The following is a 17,091-nucleotide window of genomic DNA, read 5'->3' as shown; positions in this document are numbered from 1 at the left end:
AACCCTAATATTCTATGATTCATTGGTGCAGTCTATTGTTCTCATCTCTGTTGGTCACTACTTGGGTTGGTTCCCACTTCCTTTGTGTTTGCCTATTCTTTGGTTTGGGCTTTTCAGCAGGATTTGATTACGCTCTAAGTTACAGCTCTAGGTTGTTAATGAAATTAAATTGGATTCCATTATTAATCCCTGTTGTCTCTCACTCGATACTTCTTTTTACCTCCATAACAAATTTTAAGCATGCCATAATATTTTTATGTGGTTAATAGTTATCTGAAATTTTCTATAGGTTTATTATCCCAACGTTTCTTTCTGTGTACTAAATCGGTAAATGGGCTAATACATTTGTTCTTCAGTGCAATACTTGAGCTTTTGGTAGCAGAAAAGAAGAATTTATTCCATTTGCAACCAGACCCATTTATACATTAAAACTTAGGAAACATTTGAGTGATCTAGCCCTATTACTCAAAAAAGTGAAACAGCCTCAACAACACTTTGGGAAGTAGGTCGTAGTTTGCAGAGTGCTTTGAGATCACTGAATTTAAGATTTTATGTAAATGCAAAGTATTTTGGAAGTCATTCCATTTCCCCTGTCCCAAAGAAACATTAAATAATACTCCCCTCCATCGATCAGTCCTTGAATCTTGGGCAAATAAAGCAACTTTCTGCAATATTTCTTAAAACTTGTATTTTACTCAGAACAAGGGCTCCAGGTAGAAACAAAGGACCTCTCTCACAAAGGAAAGAGCAAGATGGGCTAAACCAGAAGTCCCCAAGTTGTGGTATGAGATCTTGATGCACCATCAATTCACTTCACAACCACTTAAGAAAGTGGTTTGTGAACCAATAAAGTTTGGGAACCACTGGGCTAGTCTATTGATTCCAATGATGCCAACTGCAATAGGGTTAAGCAAAACCATACAGGCCAACTTTGGCAAGATTCCTCTGGTGTTTGGAATTCTGTGAATGTGTCCATTGGTCTTTCCAAAGAAGATTGTCTCTCCTGCCACAAAAAAAAGTACAGAAGAGAAGTGACACGCTGGAAATTAACAGCACCCCTCTAAACCTCTACCATCAGGAAAGAAGATTTGCATTCCCACATCCACCCTGAGTTGTCCATTGCTGAAGAGCCTGGTGGCATATACTACCTGAATTTGTTACTAATTTGATGATTCACAAAAGTGTTTTTGATTTAATGAATTAGCAAAAGGAAAGTGGCTGCAACCCAAAGGAGTAGATCCTTCTTAATTACACAGAATGCACTCCTTGTCCATGCTTTATCATGAGTTTTTTGAGTATACATGATTATCTAAAACTTCTAACCTCAACCGCAGTGGCAGAGTCTGCTATAATATCACTGACCACAGAACATGCTAAACCTTTATCTAACTTTCAAGACTAAGACATTCTTAGCTTTAAAATATTTTAAACCTATTTTTGGTCTTACTTTGATCACTGCTACAGTTTTTGATTTATTGCGCTTTGTGTGGTTTAGACAAGGAAGCTTAACTGGCCAGTTTCAGATTTTCAGACAATGCTGCTGTGTTTTGGGTTGCAATTGCAAACACTTCTTGAGAGCAAGGCAAAGAGAAACTAAAGCTCAACTACAAACTGTTTTCAGCTAATGAAAAAAGGTTCTAATTACAACGGTTTAAAAAGCTTTTACAGAGCGTAAATACTGAATGTAAGGTTCCTAACTGCATCCCCGTAACACTGAATGAATGTATTAGAAAGCAGAGTTATTGACATAGGATTTTCTTCAGTTCTTAGGCTTGAAGGTGTTCCTGCTCTGGTAAAAGCTTTAAACCTCCTTTTGATTAGACCTCCAAATAAAGCAGGAACAATGCTAATTAGTTCACCTGCCAACTGCTGGCCAGACACAAGAGGGAAACAAATAGAGTTTCCATTCCATTGTTGCACTACATGTGAGGGCACATTGCTACAGCACACACTAGGATAGCAGCTTGCAGCAATGGATATGATACACCACTTTCCTAGCAAATTAAAGTGATATAGTTAAACCAAGATGCTTGTAATTCCTAAGCAGCAAAACCATCAGATGACCCAAAAAGTGAGTCTTCCCTTCTACTAACTAGGCCAACAGAAGCCATGCTTTATCTATTGTTGAACCTTGCGGTCCTTTTTAAGACTATGATTCTATTGCCTTGGTACATTACAGGCATTGGAAATTTACAGATAAAAGAAAAAACTTGAGAAAATGGAAGTGCAATAGACTGCAAACAATAACTTCCCTTTAAGGAAATTAAATATTTCCTGATATTCTCTGATCTTAATGCTTGGAATTATTCTCAGCAATAAGTGACTTTAGATGTAGACACCTCTGCATACCAGGTAGAAGATCAATTACCACTCTGGACTTTCAGAACAACCTTCTACAAAGCTCTACCAAAACTTGGCCACTGTACATCTTCAAATCCTTCTCCTAGAAGGAAATCTATTGTTTCATTAGCCAGCCTTTTTGCAGCAAGACCTACTGCTGTAAAAAGCATCCCTACTTGATCAGAGCAAATTTGTTTGTTAGGTTTATGGGCTGAAATACAAATAAGATTTGAGAAATTCTCCAATTCAAAGGATGTAAGTCTTCAGTATCGTACCATTTATCAACTGTTGGCTAAACTGGCTTGTGGCACAAAGTATATTGCCTCCATTTATAAAACTTTTCACTTGTACGCCTTAAATAACTTCCTCACCTGTGAAGTTTCCTCACTTACACAGAAAGAAGTTAAAAAGGATACAAGGGGTCTTTCTAATGTCTCCATTACAAGGATTTTTTTAAAAAGTTTATTGGCCTCAATGTGACAGATTCCTGCAGTGCAGATCAAACTTCCATTTAATCATTTTTTAGTAAAAAGAATTTTTGTAAAAATATTTAAAATTTTCCAAGTTTGTTCACCCTTCTACTTTTGGGGTCCAATTCAGCAAACCATCCCTATTCAGCAAAGCACTTCAGCTTGTTCTTGGACATGTCTACCTTTTTAACAAAATGATCAATTTACATGATAGTACCATGTTGTAATGAACAAACTAGTTCATCACAACAGGAACACGCTCTAACCTGTACTACAAAAGGTGGAAAATGTAAGCAATATTCTACTTGTGTATTAATCTGCTATTATAAAAACACAGCACATGTTATGTGTACTCATGCAAAGGAGCCTCAGATAGAAGTTGCTTTTTGAAAATTTCACATGAACTCTTGTATACTCTTATGAATCTTCTGTCTAGAATATAAAGAAAGTATCTGGGGGGTTAAATTTAATTATTTAAAAAAAATTAAGTTACAATGCATAGAACTTCAGCAAGTACCCAATACATGGCCTTGCCTTGATAGTACTGCTGGTTAGCAAGCTACTGTTTCCACAGACAACAAGTGCTTACAAGATGAATATACCAGCAAGTAACAATTTTTCCCTTGTGTTTTGTATCAAGCTTTCCTCTGTAAGAATCTTCTGCAATTCTTATACTCTTATCAGTATACTTATGAGAATGAAAAGGAAAAGGCTTGAAAATAGACCTTTAGAAAGCCTAAACATGAGTTCACCGTCAGCAGGTTTGTCTTCAAACATAGGCTAATTCAGACTAGCCTCTCCCAAAAGAAACAAATGGGCACACCCTTTTTTGGTCCTCCCCCCAAATTATTTAGATTTTCTCCATGCATTAGAACTCGCTAATGTCACTTTACAAGATACTGCAAAAGTTGCAATTGTATAGACCAGTGGTTTTCGACCTTTTTTCATTTGCAGACCCCTAAAAAATTTCGAATGGAGGTGCAAACTGCTCTGGAAATCTTAGACATGGCCTGCGGACTCCCAGGGTCCGTGGACCACAAGTTGAAAGCCACTGGTCTAGACCATTTGGTTTTCTTTTGCTATATCATGACCCCAAGGTTGCAACAGAAAAGTTTCAGGATCACTTCTACCTAGCCATGAAAAAAGAGCAGGTTATCACCTCCAGGTTGAAAACCCATGCCCTAGGTAACTCCCAAACGTATGGCAACGAAACGTTAGCATTAATTCTAGGATTTAAATGCATCTCCCAGAGAAAAAAGTTACCTAGCTTTCTAACTGCATGTGTTTTTCTCTGGAAGGAAATCATTTCTATTCCAAAAAGACACTTTGGAACTTCCACGTTGGGAAAGATGAAAGAACTGAAGAGCTGCTCCTGAAGGATGGAAATGCATCAGCACAGAGTTTTGCATTCTCAAGTCCGGTTCTAGTCTAACAGAATGACAAACAGCATTACATTTGTGCCTCAAGTCTTGTCCACGTTTGGGAAAAATTGGGAAATCTGATTCACTTGGGAGCCCCTTCCGATTCAGCTGAAGTGATTATAGTAATGGGGGAACCCCCGCTGTAGCAGGTTTAGCAAAAACAATGATAAAAAGGAGTCCATCTATCAGATCCTTGACTATTATAAAGGTCCCACCTGTGCCAGCACTGGACCAGAGACAACGCTTATAAGAATTTAAGAAATTTCAGCATGTAGACTTGAGTCTAGCTCAAACACACTCAATTTACAAGAGTTGCCTCCAGCTGTAGTCCTAAGATCTGAAAGTCAGGCTGGGTTCTTTTTAGTTTATACATCATTACCACTAAGTTTCAGCAGACCAAATTCTGTTCTTAGTTCCACATCCTTCAGTAGGACTGCATACATGTAATTGAATGGGTCGTGCGACTGGAACTTACTGTTGAGAGAACCAGAATAAATTCCAATTCATTACTGTTGCCTCTGCAGTGCTGACAACAGTAAAATCTAAATTTGCCACTAAATGAGTAGATCCCTCTGAACAGAGACAGCGAGCTTTCAGGCAGGCATGATCAATTTTATCTAGTCACTTTTGCAACTATAACTGCATTTTAAGTTACACTGCTGCTCCTATGCAACCAGATGTCAAAAGTCCAATAAAAATGACTACAAAATAAACAACTCCTTTTTCCTGTACTAAGTACTACAGCTGCATTCTATTCACATTCCTTTCTAAATTCAAAACATTCACAGTTGAATTTATCCAACACATTTGGCTGAGATGGGCTATTGCTATGCATCACCGTTTAGTAAATTCAACAAAAGTAATCTGTACCAAAATAGGAAGAGCCAAACTGAAGAGTTCCTAACAGATGGCTTTAAAGCCTATTCAAAAACTGACAAGAGGCCATGGTAGGAGAAGTATTAGGTGTAAGATCTTTATTTCATCCACAACAGAGGAAGGGCTATGTTGCCTAAGCCAAGAGCTTCCGCATCCTATTACCTGAGATGGTTCAAGCGGTATCCACAGTACTTTGAGCTAATAACTAAGCTCTGCTCAAACAGCAACCATGACAAGGACAAGCAGTTCAAAATAACAAAGGAGTCACACTTCACAATCCTTCAAAAGCAGAAAACACCTATTCCTGCACTAGGATAGAAGTGTAAAAATGTCAATTATTCAAAACGTAGAGCATTTCTCCAGAGGAACATACCTTCAGAAATGAAATCATGGTTTGTATCTTTTCAATGTCACTTTAAAAAGTACAGTGTGCTGTCTGGATTTTCTGAAGCTAATAATGCCAGAGGATGGAGAAAGGAAATATGCAGCATGCAATTCTGTAGCATTAAAAAAAATCCAACTACAAGACAACCAATTAAATGAAATTCAAAAATGATTTATGACATTTCAGATAGACTAATCATATCCCAGTACCCTAAATACAGCGATACAGACCCATTATTAACCATCCCTTTCCAAATCTTGTACCTCAGAGGGGCACTTAATGTATTTATTGTGTTTGATCATTGATTTTCACTTTACATTCAGAAGAACATTCAACAGAAGAGGGCTAGGAAAGTCACTAGAGGGAACAAGTACAAAAAACATTTTTGTTTAAAGTCTACATTTTGTGAAACAGTCATTTTATTAAGGCAAAATAATTGCTGACCAAGTTTATGCTCCCTTCAGTCAGTCTATATGCTTTTAAACTAGAACTATCTTATGTCAAACAGCAAAATATAGCTACAACCAACTATACACTTACTTTAAATGCCACTTCTCTGTTCCTGCAAAGATCAGTTAACCCTGGCCAAGAAAATCAGTGTGTGTGTGTAGAGATTTTTATGGATCTATACGGGTAAAATTTCAACAGAATATGTAGGCTATAACTTCTTTCGCATCTCTGATTTGGCTGCATTCTCCCTATTCAGTGGAATTATCTTGTTCCAGTCATTTAAAGCTCACATACTTTACATAAACAACAAAGAGTCTGGTGGCACCTTAAAGACTAACAGATAGTTAGTTAGATCTGTTAGTCTTTAAGGTGCCACCAGACTCTTTGTTGTTTTTGTAGATACAGACTAACACGGCTACCCCCTGATACTTGACATACTTTACATAAAATATACACAGGATGCACAATTTTCTAGAAACGTACCTTGTAATAAATATTTCCTATGAGTTCTGTTCTCCCCTCTTCAAGGGTGGAATGGTATTTCGTCCCTCAGCTCAATAATGGTATGTTTTATAAATACACAATTTAGGGATAATTAATACAAACACCATTGCATGGGGTCACTGTCCTTTTTCTTTTTAATTCAACAAGTTGCATTTTCTGGGGCAGATGTTATGTTCCAAAGAGACTGTTTTATGAAAGCCATCCCTATACGGCATGTGCCAAAATCCCAAGCTGACTGGCTTTTAAGTCTCTCATGGAAACAAATGAAGAATCCTTCTAGCCAAGTATACTACACAATTAACACTCATTTGTCTTAGAAAATCTTAACCTTTATTTGCCCGTTTATATTAGTGCTCCTCATTTCTTTTCCCCAGTATACTAATTGAATCAACAGATTTCCCCATAAACATTTCAGTCAAGAAGGATCTTTCTCAGCTGGCCATCTTTGGAACTGTACTGTATAGCCCGGACGTAGGCAAACTTTCTCAGACTTTGAAGCGTGGGTTTTCGATATTTGAAAAGCAATGTAATACTGTATACAGAAAGTGGCATTCAATAGCTTGCCTTTTTAAACAGAAATTTTCAACTGCAAATTCATCTATTTTCACAATCAGAACATTTTTGTCTGAAAAGTTTATTTTAGTTTTCTGAACACTCTAAAGCAACTGTGCTTTAGATGTTACACAAGTGTCCAGATAGGATTAAACAAAAATTAAAATGTTCTAAATTACAAACGTAACTCCTGTAAGACCTTCAGAAAGGAAACAGACCAGAAAGTAGGACATACACACATTGTGAGGAAACCCCAACGTTTCATGCAATGGCAGGCAAGATGTAAAAAGCCACCCAAATTCGTACACATTTGTACACCGAATCATCAGAAAAAAGTACTCTGTAGTAAATCTGTACATCCAAATACATTTGGGATCTACACCTAAGTTACATTATTTAATGTTATATACACTTATTACCACTTTATAATGTCTTAAGGAAAGCCTTCATTCAAACCCAAACCAAAAAAAAGACTAACTTTGAAAAAAAGGAGAATCACTTTAGACATTCAGTTAAAATGTTGGTTCTGTTTTAATCTAGACCTCAAAACTTTTAATAAAAACAAACAGCATCCTCTTCATTTAACATTTTGCTTTCTAACTGTACAGTAAATTGCACTGTCTTCAGACTATCTTCTTTGGATGGTTTTAAGATTTAGCTGGATATTACTTTAAAGATAAATAAATGGGAAGTTGGTCCAACTAGAATGATCGCTGATATATTACATGCAAGTGAGTTTAATATATTTTAAAAATTATTTTTTAGATAAATGGGTGTAGGGATAGTTGATACTGCAAATGAACCAAAAGAAGCACCCAGAGTCAAAATACAAAACATACTTCTATCCTGACAATGGCAGTGAAAACCAGAAAAGTAATCTTTCTGGAACAGCATTTTTAGATAATTTAGAAATGTTAAGTACCAGGAAGACTACTAATCAAGCAGTTTTAGCAGCCAAGTTTCCCTCTTTTTACTGAATGGAACAAATTCTTGAAATAAACTGTTTGTCCTCTTCACTGAAGAGAGCTAGCCTATTCATCTTTAATGAGCTAGGTTTTTTTGGGAAGATTAGCCATGTACTGTAGTAATGCCTACTGCATATAATCCAAGCATTTGCTGTGAACAGTTGGAGAAAGCAGTCAGTAAGAATCTAGGATCAATGAAAATAGATGTTACTTTAAGCCATCCACAAAATGGAGACCCACGCGAGGCCCAGTGTTAAAACCCAACTCTCTTCTTGCGCTTTTTGTTGTGCAAGTTCATCCCCCATTGAAAACAGTAACTGATCCATAGTTCAGTTTTCTTATTTCCTTAGTCAATTTTCACATTAGTGTAGATTTTACGAACAAAGGCACTTGTTCCCATGTAACCAATAGCTCCTGCAAAACAAAAAATAAAATGTATATTTTAGAGGAGATCATCTAATAACTATTAACATAAAACAAAAACACTGTTCTTAGAATCATTTAAACCATTCATTCTGAAAAAAGACAATTACCTGAGAATACTTGTTCTCAAACTGTATACAATTATCCCTGCTTCCAGTGAATAACTGGCAAGAACTCCCATAGCTCTAAAGATCTAAATCCATTAAACCATCTCCCCAGAAGACTATGCTGCTTTGCCCTGATAATATAGCAGTGCCCCCGCTACTGCTTCTAATAACCAGGTCCTTTTCTCCAAGCAAAGGGTAGAAAGCAAAACATTCCCAAATCTCTGGGGAAGGTGGGTTTTATTATAAGTTACATCCTTTCTGAAAATGAATGTTCTTTTTCTCACCATGAGGTAGAAATGAATAGCAATAAGTTGTTAAAAGGAAATTGCAACCTGCAGTTTTCAAATTAGTAAGAGTCATGAGGCGAGTATGCCTGGACCACAGCAGTAATAAAGGAATAGGACATTAGGAGTTTGAGGGTGGAAACAGTTTCGGATTGAACAATACATCGCACTAGTAAAGGGCCTCCTAACAAAACTAGACACTCAGGTGGCAAGAGAACAAGAACTCATTCCAGAAGCAAGTTCTGCAACTCCAATAGGCCAAACCTAGAATCTAAGATGGATATGCAAGGCTGAGTAAGCAGTAGCGTAGAGAATGCTACATGACTGTAGTGCATACCTCCCAAACAGGAACAAACAATGTTACTGCTGATGCCAACATGCGAGGATAAGCTAACATGACACCAAAGGTGCAAACCCAGTAAGAATCAAGAGAACTGCAGTTACTCAGTCAGTCTGACCCACTCTATGGTGTGAAGTGAAACCAAAAGCTGGGTGGACAAACTAAGAGCTGTAACCACCGCAGATAAAAGCCCAAGTTTATTAAGATGTTCTTTCCAGAATAGATTATGCATGGTGCTCCTCTGCGACAACACAGATTAAAGCAGGATGAAGCATGCAAGATAAAGGAGTCCAAAGCACTTGACAAGGGAATCCAGATATGAACAAAACTTCCAGAGAAGAACAGGTGATTCCAGAGCCTGAACATCTTTAGAGAAATGCTGCAAAAGCTTTCCACTTTGAAAAAGCCTTTCTACCATAAGAATTGCACTCACGGACACCCACTTCTACCAGCCAAACCAAAAAAGGGAGAAATCAAATCAAAAACCCTACCCAAGCAGAATTTCTACCCCAAAAAGGGAGAAGTACCAGAGACTCCATGAATTCCATTAGACACTTCACGTGGAAGGTGTTCAGATACTACAATGATGGGTCACAGGATAAAACTAAGGTAAACCAAAAAATAGTGTCATGTTGGTTGATTAAGCTTAATTAACAGTACCACATAAAGGAAACTAAACCTGAAACACTGCCAACTTTGAAAGGGATCAAGAATAAGATACATCTTGACCAAAATGGGGCTTAAGATGATTATTTGTCTCTCCTGAGCTATGTCAGAACTTTTGGATAAGGGAGGATAAAAGGTACATATGGAGGCCTTTCTCCAAGGAATAGGGAAGAAAGGTGTCCATCACTGCTGTAGTTAGAGTGCCAGCTCAAGCACAATTAGCATGGCATGTCTACACAACCTGGGAATCACACCTCCCAGCTCAAAGGCAGACATATCGTAAGACTCTCCAAAGGAGAAGACAGGCTTTGGTCTGAGATGTACTATACCCCTTTTAGCTCATGGGCACAAGCTAAGAATTTAGGTATTTCAGTATGAACTAGGGTGACTCCAGCATCACGGTGGCAGTGGCAGAGAGATCCAAAGAGCAACTTCGTGCTTAGAATTATGATCCAGAACAGCTGAACCAGAGCTCTTACTCACATGCACAGCCATCTCTACCAATAAGCCTTCAGGGAGGTGCAGGGAGGGGGGGAGTGGGAAGTGGGAGGAAGTAAGTTGTAATATTCTTTGGTGCAAAGTAATTGTGCTCAGCCCTTTTGAAATTCCTGATACATATCCTTCAACAGCCAGTTAAGGAATGAATGAACAGGCACAACCAAGCTCCTGGCAGGATGGGATGTTTCGAAGTGCAGAAAAATCTTTGGGCCTTTTTAGACTTCCTATAAACTCATGAGGACTGAGGAGTCCTTTGAATCTTCCAGGCTACTGAGCGAGTCCTCCCATTAGCCTCAAAACCAAAAGATATGCCAGATGCATCTGAGTTAGATCAGGCCATCAGCACCAAGCAAGCTAATGGTATTTTGGCTAGGGGGGTTTTCAAGAGACTTGGCTAACAGGATATCTGTGAGAAAATACTTGTTTAATGGAGTAATTGGAAACAGTCCATCTCATCAGAACCATAAACTTTCATAAGCATGTAAAGCAAAACTCAAAGGATCCAAACAGTCAGGAACACCTGAATCATAAAAGAAACAGTTTTCTACTGTTTCTTTGAGAAGGGGGTTGGACTAGATGACCTCCTGAGGTCTCTTCCAGCCCTAATCTTCTATGATTTTGTGTTCCTAATACCACAAAACAACTAATGCAAATCAGAGTTGTGATTCTGTATACACAGGAGTTAAGAAACTTCAAGTAAGGGAGTAAACAATTTAAGTATTTATCCGAATGTGCCATTCTCAAGTGCACCATATATGCAACTGAATTAAGCATGGACAATATGAAGTTAGTAAGCCACGAGGGCATGAAGAATGGCTACCCAGATCAGATGATCTCTTCCCTATGCTATTTAAAGAAATGGAGATTTTTAAAGTTTTATGTCTCCTGCATTAAGATCGAAGGTCTGGAAGTTCTAGGGAGCTCCCCACTGCCATTTTCAAAGCGCTCATGCTCTGTAGGAAGCAGTGTTCTCCAGTGATCAAAGTACCTCACAGTGTGTGAAATTTGAGTTAGTTAAATATGGTCGTGAGATTTATGATCGGGATAGGTGACCTAAATGTGCAGGGACTCCAAAGCAGGCAAGTTCATGTTAATCGATTCCAACAGCATCCAATTGCATGATCCTGCAGATAGCCATGTGCATGAGCATCGTCCCTCCATGCATTGTTTCATAATAGATCAGCAGTAAAAAGCATGCACAGTGCACATTTTTCTAACACACTTTGTTAGCCGTGCTGGATATGAATTTAATGCACAAAATGGATTGTTGTCTGATTTTGAAGAAATATTTGGGTAGTAAAAACCTAGATACCTCCTTAATATTGTTTCAAATACTTTTTCACGGTAACAAGAAAGCATACAAAGATTTTCCCTTTCCATTTTCTTTTAAAACATTTTAATTACAAAAACTGATGGACACACTCGGTTCCTGACATTAGACATTTTAATCAGTACCAGGCTGAACACTTAAAAAAAAAAAAAAAAAAAAAAAAAGATTAGAGCTGAAAGGTATATAAAAGCCTACTAAAGAAAAAATAGCTGCGAAACTGCCAGAACAGTGGGGGAACCTTGTAATATGCTAAAGACTTCAAGAGGAAAGATGAGATTTCAGTCAGAAAAGCACTTAATTTAGAGTAGCCCACATTTCTTTTTCCTTGTAAATGTCATGAAATTACTTTCTTGGCTCTTCTAAAGAGAAGAAAAAATATGCATGAAACATAAGTGGTGGATATTGAATCTATTAGTGCCTCGAGCCCACAAATCCTTATGGACATCGGTAACCCGTATGCAAGTACTCCCACTAGGAGCAAAGGAATATCTGCATGTGTAGGGAGTTGTAAAATAAGACTCTAGGCTTGCATGAATAAAGCCCGTCATATTGTGCAAAAATGGGAAAGAACCAATTTGCACTTTCAAAAACATGTGAGGGAAAGAACCAAAAAAGCCAACAGGTGAATATACTAAATTCACCAAGTGAACTTCCATACGATTTACTACACTCTTATCCAAAGGTCTGCTCAAACAGCATCTAACAGGCAGTGAAACCAAATGCATGGAAGAGCACTGTGTTCTTTGCTCATTTGTAAATATTTGTAACATTTGCTTCCTTGTTCCTTTCCAGAAAAAAAAACAGGTTTCTTCTGCATTCTCTCCACTCCCAAGAGACCCCTGGTACTGAGAGTTACTAGAATGAGCACTCTGAGCCATCCCAGATGGTGCTGAGACCATCCATGATACTGGATACTTGAGCCTGCTAAAAAGATGAGAGTGGAGGAAACCATCCCTCTTGATGCAAGATGAGCTGCCCCATTTGGACCACAGTCCTGTCCTGGGGTGATGGAGAGAATGGACTCAGCACAGGGCAATGTCAGCACCAGAGCCAAGGCTCACAGCTGCTTCTTTAGATGGTACTGCTGAGGGATTTTCTAGAAAATTTCTCTGTGTCAGAGACACTGACAAATGATGGACCATGGACCCTAGTGCGCCTTTCCTTCTACCGACATGATTTTTGGGTGTGAAGAATGGTTTTTGTTTTTTTGTTTTAAAGCCTTAGATGGAACTTTAGTTTATCCAGTGCTGGGAACACAGCTTACGGCTTCAGAAAGAGTGAACCTCTGGTGCAGAGGAACTGTCATAAGTTTCTTAACCCCAGGGAACATATCAAAGGCTTACTGGCACCAAGGGATTTGGGACTGTTGCTGTGCGGCTCTCTTTTACCAGAAAGTCAGTCAAGCACCATTCAGTTTACCTCCTGTCAAGTGAAGTGCCCTATTGTACCTATTGCCCCAGAACTGTTTGGGTCTTGGACTACAATTCCTGGGAAGGGTGAAGACTCCTCTATCATGGTTAGCTCTAGTCCTCCTTTCTGTCTGCAAGAGCCATGGCTGGAGATGATGGCCTAGGCCAAACAGATAACCTGGATAATGTACTTCCTCATGGCAAATAGTAGTGACCAGCTACTAGCACTGTGTCCTTGCTGCATCACAGTGATTTAATCCTGATCTGTTGCATGCTACAGCCTTGTGATTAAAGTTTTTTACACTTTGGAATAGTATAGATTAATGACTTACCTAACTACCCTAAAAATCCAAAAACTACAGAAGAGTTTAGGTCTGGTGTGAACCAGACTGCTACAAGCACTTGAAGCAGTCAAGTGGGGGGGAGGGGGAGAAAGGAGGTGGTCAGGAAGCATATCCCTTTTATCACCTTTGCATTACAGCATAAGGCTCATGCATTTCACTACTGGGTGGCAATTCAAGGCAGAATCTTCCTTACTCAGTGCCTGCGCCGAAAATCCTTGTTGCCCATGTCCTGAGCCTAGTACTGGGAGAGTATGTCAGCAGTGAATAGAATGAGAAGTATTTGTTCAATTGACCACTCCTGAACTAAGGGCTTCCATTTTCAAATTTCAAAAATTTGAAGAGTTGAGAGTTTCAGGGCACAGTTTAAATGGATGCCTGGAAATCTAGCTCCCCCTCCAGGTACTAAAGAAATAATCTCAAACTGAAAAGATAAAGGACTCTAGTTAACATTGAATTAATTGTGCAAAGCTCAGGTGTGTTGGAAATTCAACCTCTGATTATAGTATTATTTTATTCTTTCAGCCCTGCAGAGTGATGTCTTTTGTTTTCTGCATAGCACATAGGAGACAGATATCTTCACTTTTGAAAAAAACAGTTCACACAAACCTGGTTCTACTAGGCTGGTATAAAATGAAAAACCAAGCATATAAGCCAGAAATTGGAAGGTTATTTTCAAGGATAGTATGTTTTCTTTAATGATTCATACAGAAGGCATTTTGAAAATAGAGACAGCTGTGAATTTATGATATACACATAGCAGATTTGAGTATATTCTGAACTTACCACACATTATCCCCAAGGCTGTGCTAAATACCGCCATATAACCAAAGTAAAATGATGTTTGAAACAAGCCATACATTCTGAAAAAAGAAAAAAAAAAAGAGAGAGAGAGAGAGAGAGAGTAATTTATACCACAGGTATAGGTTCAGAAAAGGGCAACATAAATTATTAGGTGTATGGAATGGCTTCCGTATGAGGAGAGATTAATAAGATTGGGACTTTTCAGCTTGGAATAGAGATGACAAGGGGGGATATGATAGAGATCTATAAAATCATGACTGGTATGGAGAAAGTAAATAAGGAAGTGTTATTTACTCCTCCTCATAATACAAGAACTAGGGGTCACTAAATGAAATTAATAGGCAGCAGATTTAAAACAAACAAAAAGGAAGTATTTATTAATACAACACACAGTCAACCTATGGAACTCTTTGTCAGAGGATGTTGTGAAGGCCAAAACTATAACAGGGTTCAAAAAAAGAACTAGATAAATTCATGGAGGATAGGTCCATCAATGGCTATGAGCCAGGATGGGCATGGATGATGTCCCTAGCCTCTGTTTGCCAGAAGCTGGGAATGGGCGACAGGGAATGGATCACTTGATGATTATCTGTTCTGTTCATTCCCTCTGAAGCATTTGGCATTGGCCACTGTCAGAAGATAGGAAACTGGGCTAGACAGACCTTTGGTCTGATGCAGCATGGCTGCCCTTATGTTCTTAGGTCATTTTTTTTTGTAGTTTCTCAATATACCAGATACTCTAAAGTAAGCTTATTTTTAATTCTTTAGGTCAAATGTTTGATTTACTAAATGCTGACCTATGAAGTACAAGATACAGCCACCACTTACTTTGTTTTGAAAAAGTAGTAGTAAAAGGAATACATGTAAACATAGATTGCAGTGGATGCAGCAGAAAGAAAGCTCGTCCATTGCCTGAAAAACACATACAAGTCTGTCACACCACCAGATATGGACCAAACAACTTAAGTTTCCCCAACAAAACATATGGTACAGGAGAAATCTGAAGCAGAAAAAAAATCTACTTGTCTAAACATGTTGTGCTTCACGTGAAAAGCAGGCTTCCAGGAAAATATTTGTCAGCAATATCAAATACTCATTAGCTTCTGTTTTATGTATATTTTTTACACTACGCAGTTTGAGGGTGTAATCAACATGCTCTTACTACAAATGAATTTACCTTACCTACCTTTTCTCTGTTATCCTGGGACCAACATGGCTACAACAACACTGCAAACACTCTAATGTCAACCATTGCTTGATACAGGGTGATTTTTAAAAAATCCACTTGTGTTTAGAGAAACTTTATTTCAATAGAGAAAGTCTCTTGCAAATCTGTATTATGATTCTGAGATAGTACACTATTAGGATATTTATGAACAAAAATGGTACTTACCACCTATAATCCTCTGCATTTAGCAGAAAGTACGTACATACAATGGTCACACAGACTGTCACAATGCAGAGGATAACCAGCACCAACATCATGAAGCCATAAACATAGTAGATCTTGTAAGCCCAGAATGAAGTGAAAATAAAATACCTAAGTAGAATTGAATGAAATAGGCAACTTTATTATATTGTAACTACACCTTTTTAGCAGTTTCAACTGATCGGGCATCATATATTTACTAGCAATAGCTAACTTAATTCCATGCAAAAAAAACCCCTCACATTTCAATGAAAATTGATCCAAAAGGGAGGATTCCACCTAGGCAAACAATAACAGCTGGTTCCATGAACCTGCAAAACAACAGAAATAGCAATCAATGTTGATATTAGATAAATTTACAGTTTTATATTTCATTAATAAAGATATCCAAGACAAAATAGTGGAACACTTAATAAAACCCAAAAAAGTCATATTAATGGCATCCATTTGGACAAATTCTTGGCATCAGTCTCTCTAGACCCACCGTATTTAAAAAGAAAATAATCTTAGATTTTTAAAACATGTGAGAGACTCATGTCAGTCTCCATGCCTGATGGGAAGTCTACGTGCTGAACGCTATTCACTTAAGCTGGGCTTTGGGTCAGGCCCTAAGAGGACAAAGCACCCCAGCAGCTCCAAATGAAGTCAATGGGACCTCACTGCTTTTGAGCATATGACCTCTTATTTAGGAGCCTGACTACAGCCTCCTGTTTTTAAAAAACTTACCCATAATACTTACCTATGTAACAAAGCCCCACAAAATCCCTGTGATGTAATGTATGTAAAAATAATTCTGAAATGGAAAGTACTATCTACCATAATTGTATGCAGTGTAGTTGTAGATGTGTAGGTCCTAGGACTTTAGAGAGTCAAGGTGGGTGAGGTAATATCTTTTATTGGACCAAATTTTGTTGGTGAGACAAACCTTTCAGGTCTGGGAAAAGTACTCGAAGAGAGCATCACAGCTAAATGCAAGGTGAAAAAGACTGTTCAGCATAAATAGCACATATTCTAAGGCACGGGTTCTCAGAACAATTCTTTTGGTGGCCTCAGAGTACAGCTACCAGCCCTTGCTGGTGGCTGCACTGACATTTTCCCCAAGCTCGAGCCCCGCCACCTGGCCTGAAGTCCAGAGCCAGCGTCCAGGGGATGAAACCTGAAGCCTGCTGAGTTAGGGTTACCATACGTCCTCTTTTTCCCGGACATGTCCGGCTTTTCTGCACTCAAACCCCTGTCCGGGGGGAATTGCCAAAAAGCTGAACATGTCCAGGAAAATGCCGGCCAGGCACTTCCCCTCCCGCGGCGGCTCTGCTCCTCCCCAACTCTTTGGCTCTGTTTAAGAGCCGAGCGCTACGGGCTTTGGGCAGCTCCCATACCTCCGGACCCTGTGCCGCCGGAGCCCGGGAGGAGAAGTGCCCGGCTGGGGGCGCAGGGTCCGGAGGCAAGGGGGCTGCCCGAAGCCCAAGCGCTACCGGCTTCACGGTTTGCCGGGCAGCC

General features: G+C 38.8%; 1 protein-coding gene across 1 annotated transcript in view; it reads right to left on the bottom strand.

The window, feature by feature from the left end:
• Window positions 1–6,753: 6,753 nt before the first annotated feature.
• TM9SF3 (transmembrane 9 superfamily member 3) overlaps window positions 6,754–17,091 on the bottom strand; it is an 83,107-nt gene continuing 72,769 nt past the window's right edge. The window contains exons 11-15 of the mRNA XM_034775559.1: window positions 15,837–15,905; window positions 15,559–15,705; window positions 14,994–15,077; window positions 14,148–14,224; window positions 6,754–8,377 (exon numbers count right to left, since the gene is read on the bottom strand). Of these exons, the coding sequence (XP_034631450.1) occupies window positions 8,310–8,377; window positions 14,148–14,224; window positions 14,994–15,077; window positions 15,559–15,705; window positions 15,837–15,905 (445 nt within the window). The 3' untranslated portion in view covers window positions 6,754–8,309. The remainder of the gene's footprint in view (window positions 8,378–14,147; window positions 14,225–14,993; window positions 15,078–15,558; window positions 15,706–15,836; window positions 15,906–17,091) is intronic.

The sequence above is a fragment of the Trachemys scripta genome, chromosome 7, assembly GCF_013100865.1.
Source record: "Trachemys scripta elegans isolate TJP31775 chromosome 7, CAS_Tse_1.0, whole genome shotgun sequence".
NCBI lineage: Eukaryota > Metazoa > Chordata > Testudines > Emydidae > Trachemys > Trachemys scripta.
This window is presented reverse-complemented; position numbering and strand designations above follow the sequence as displayed.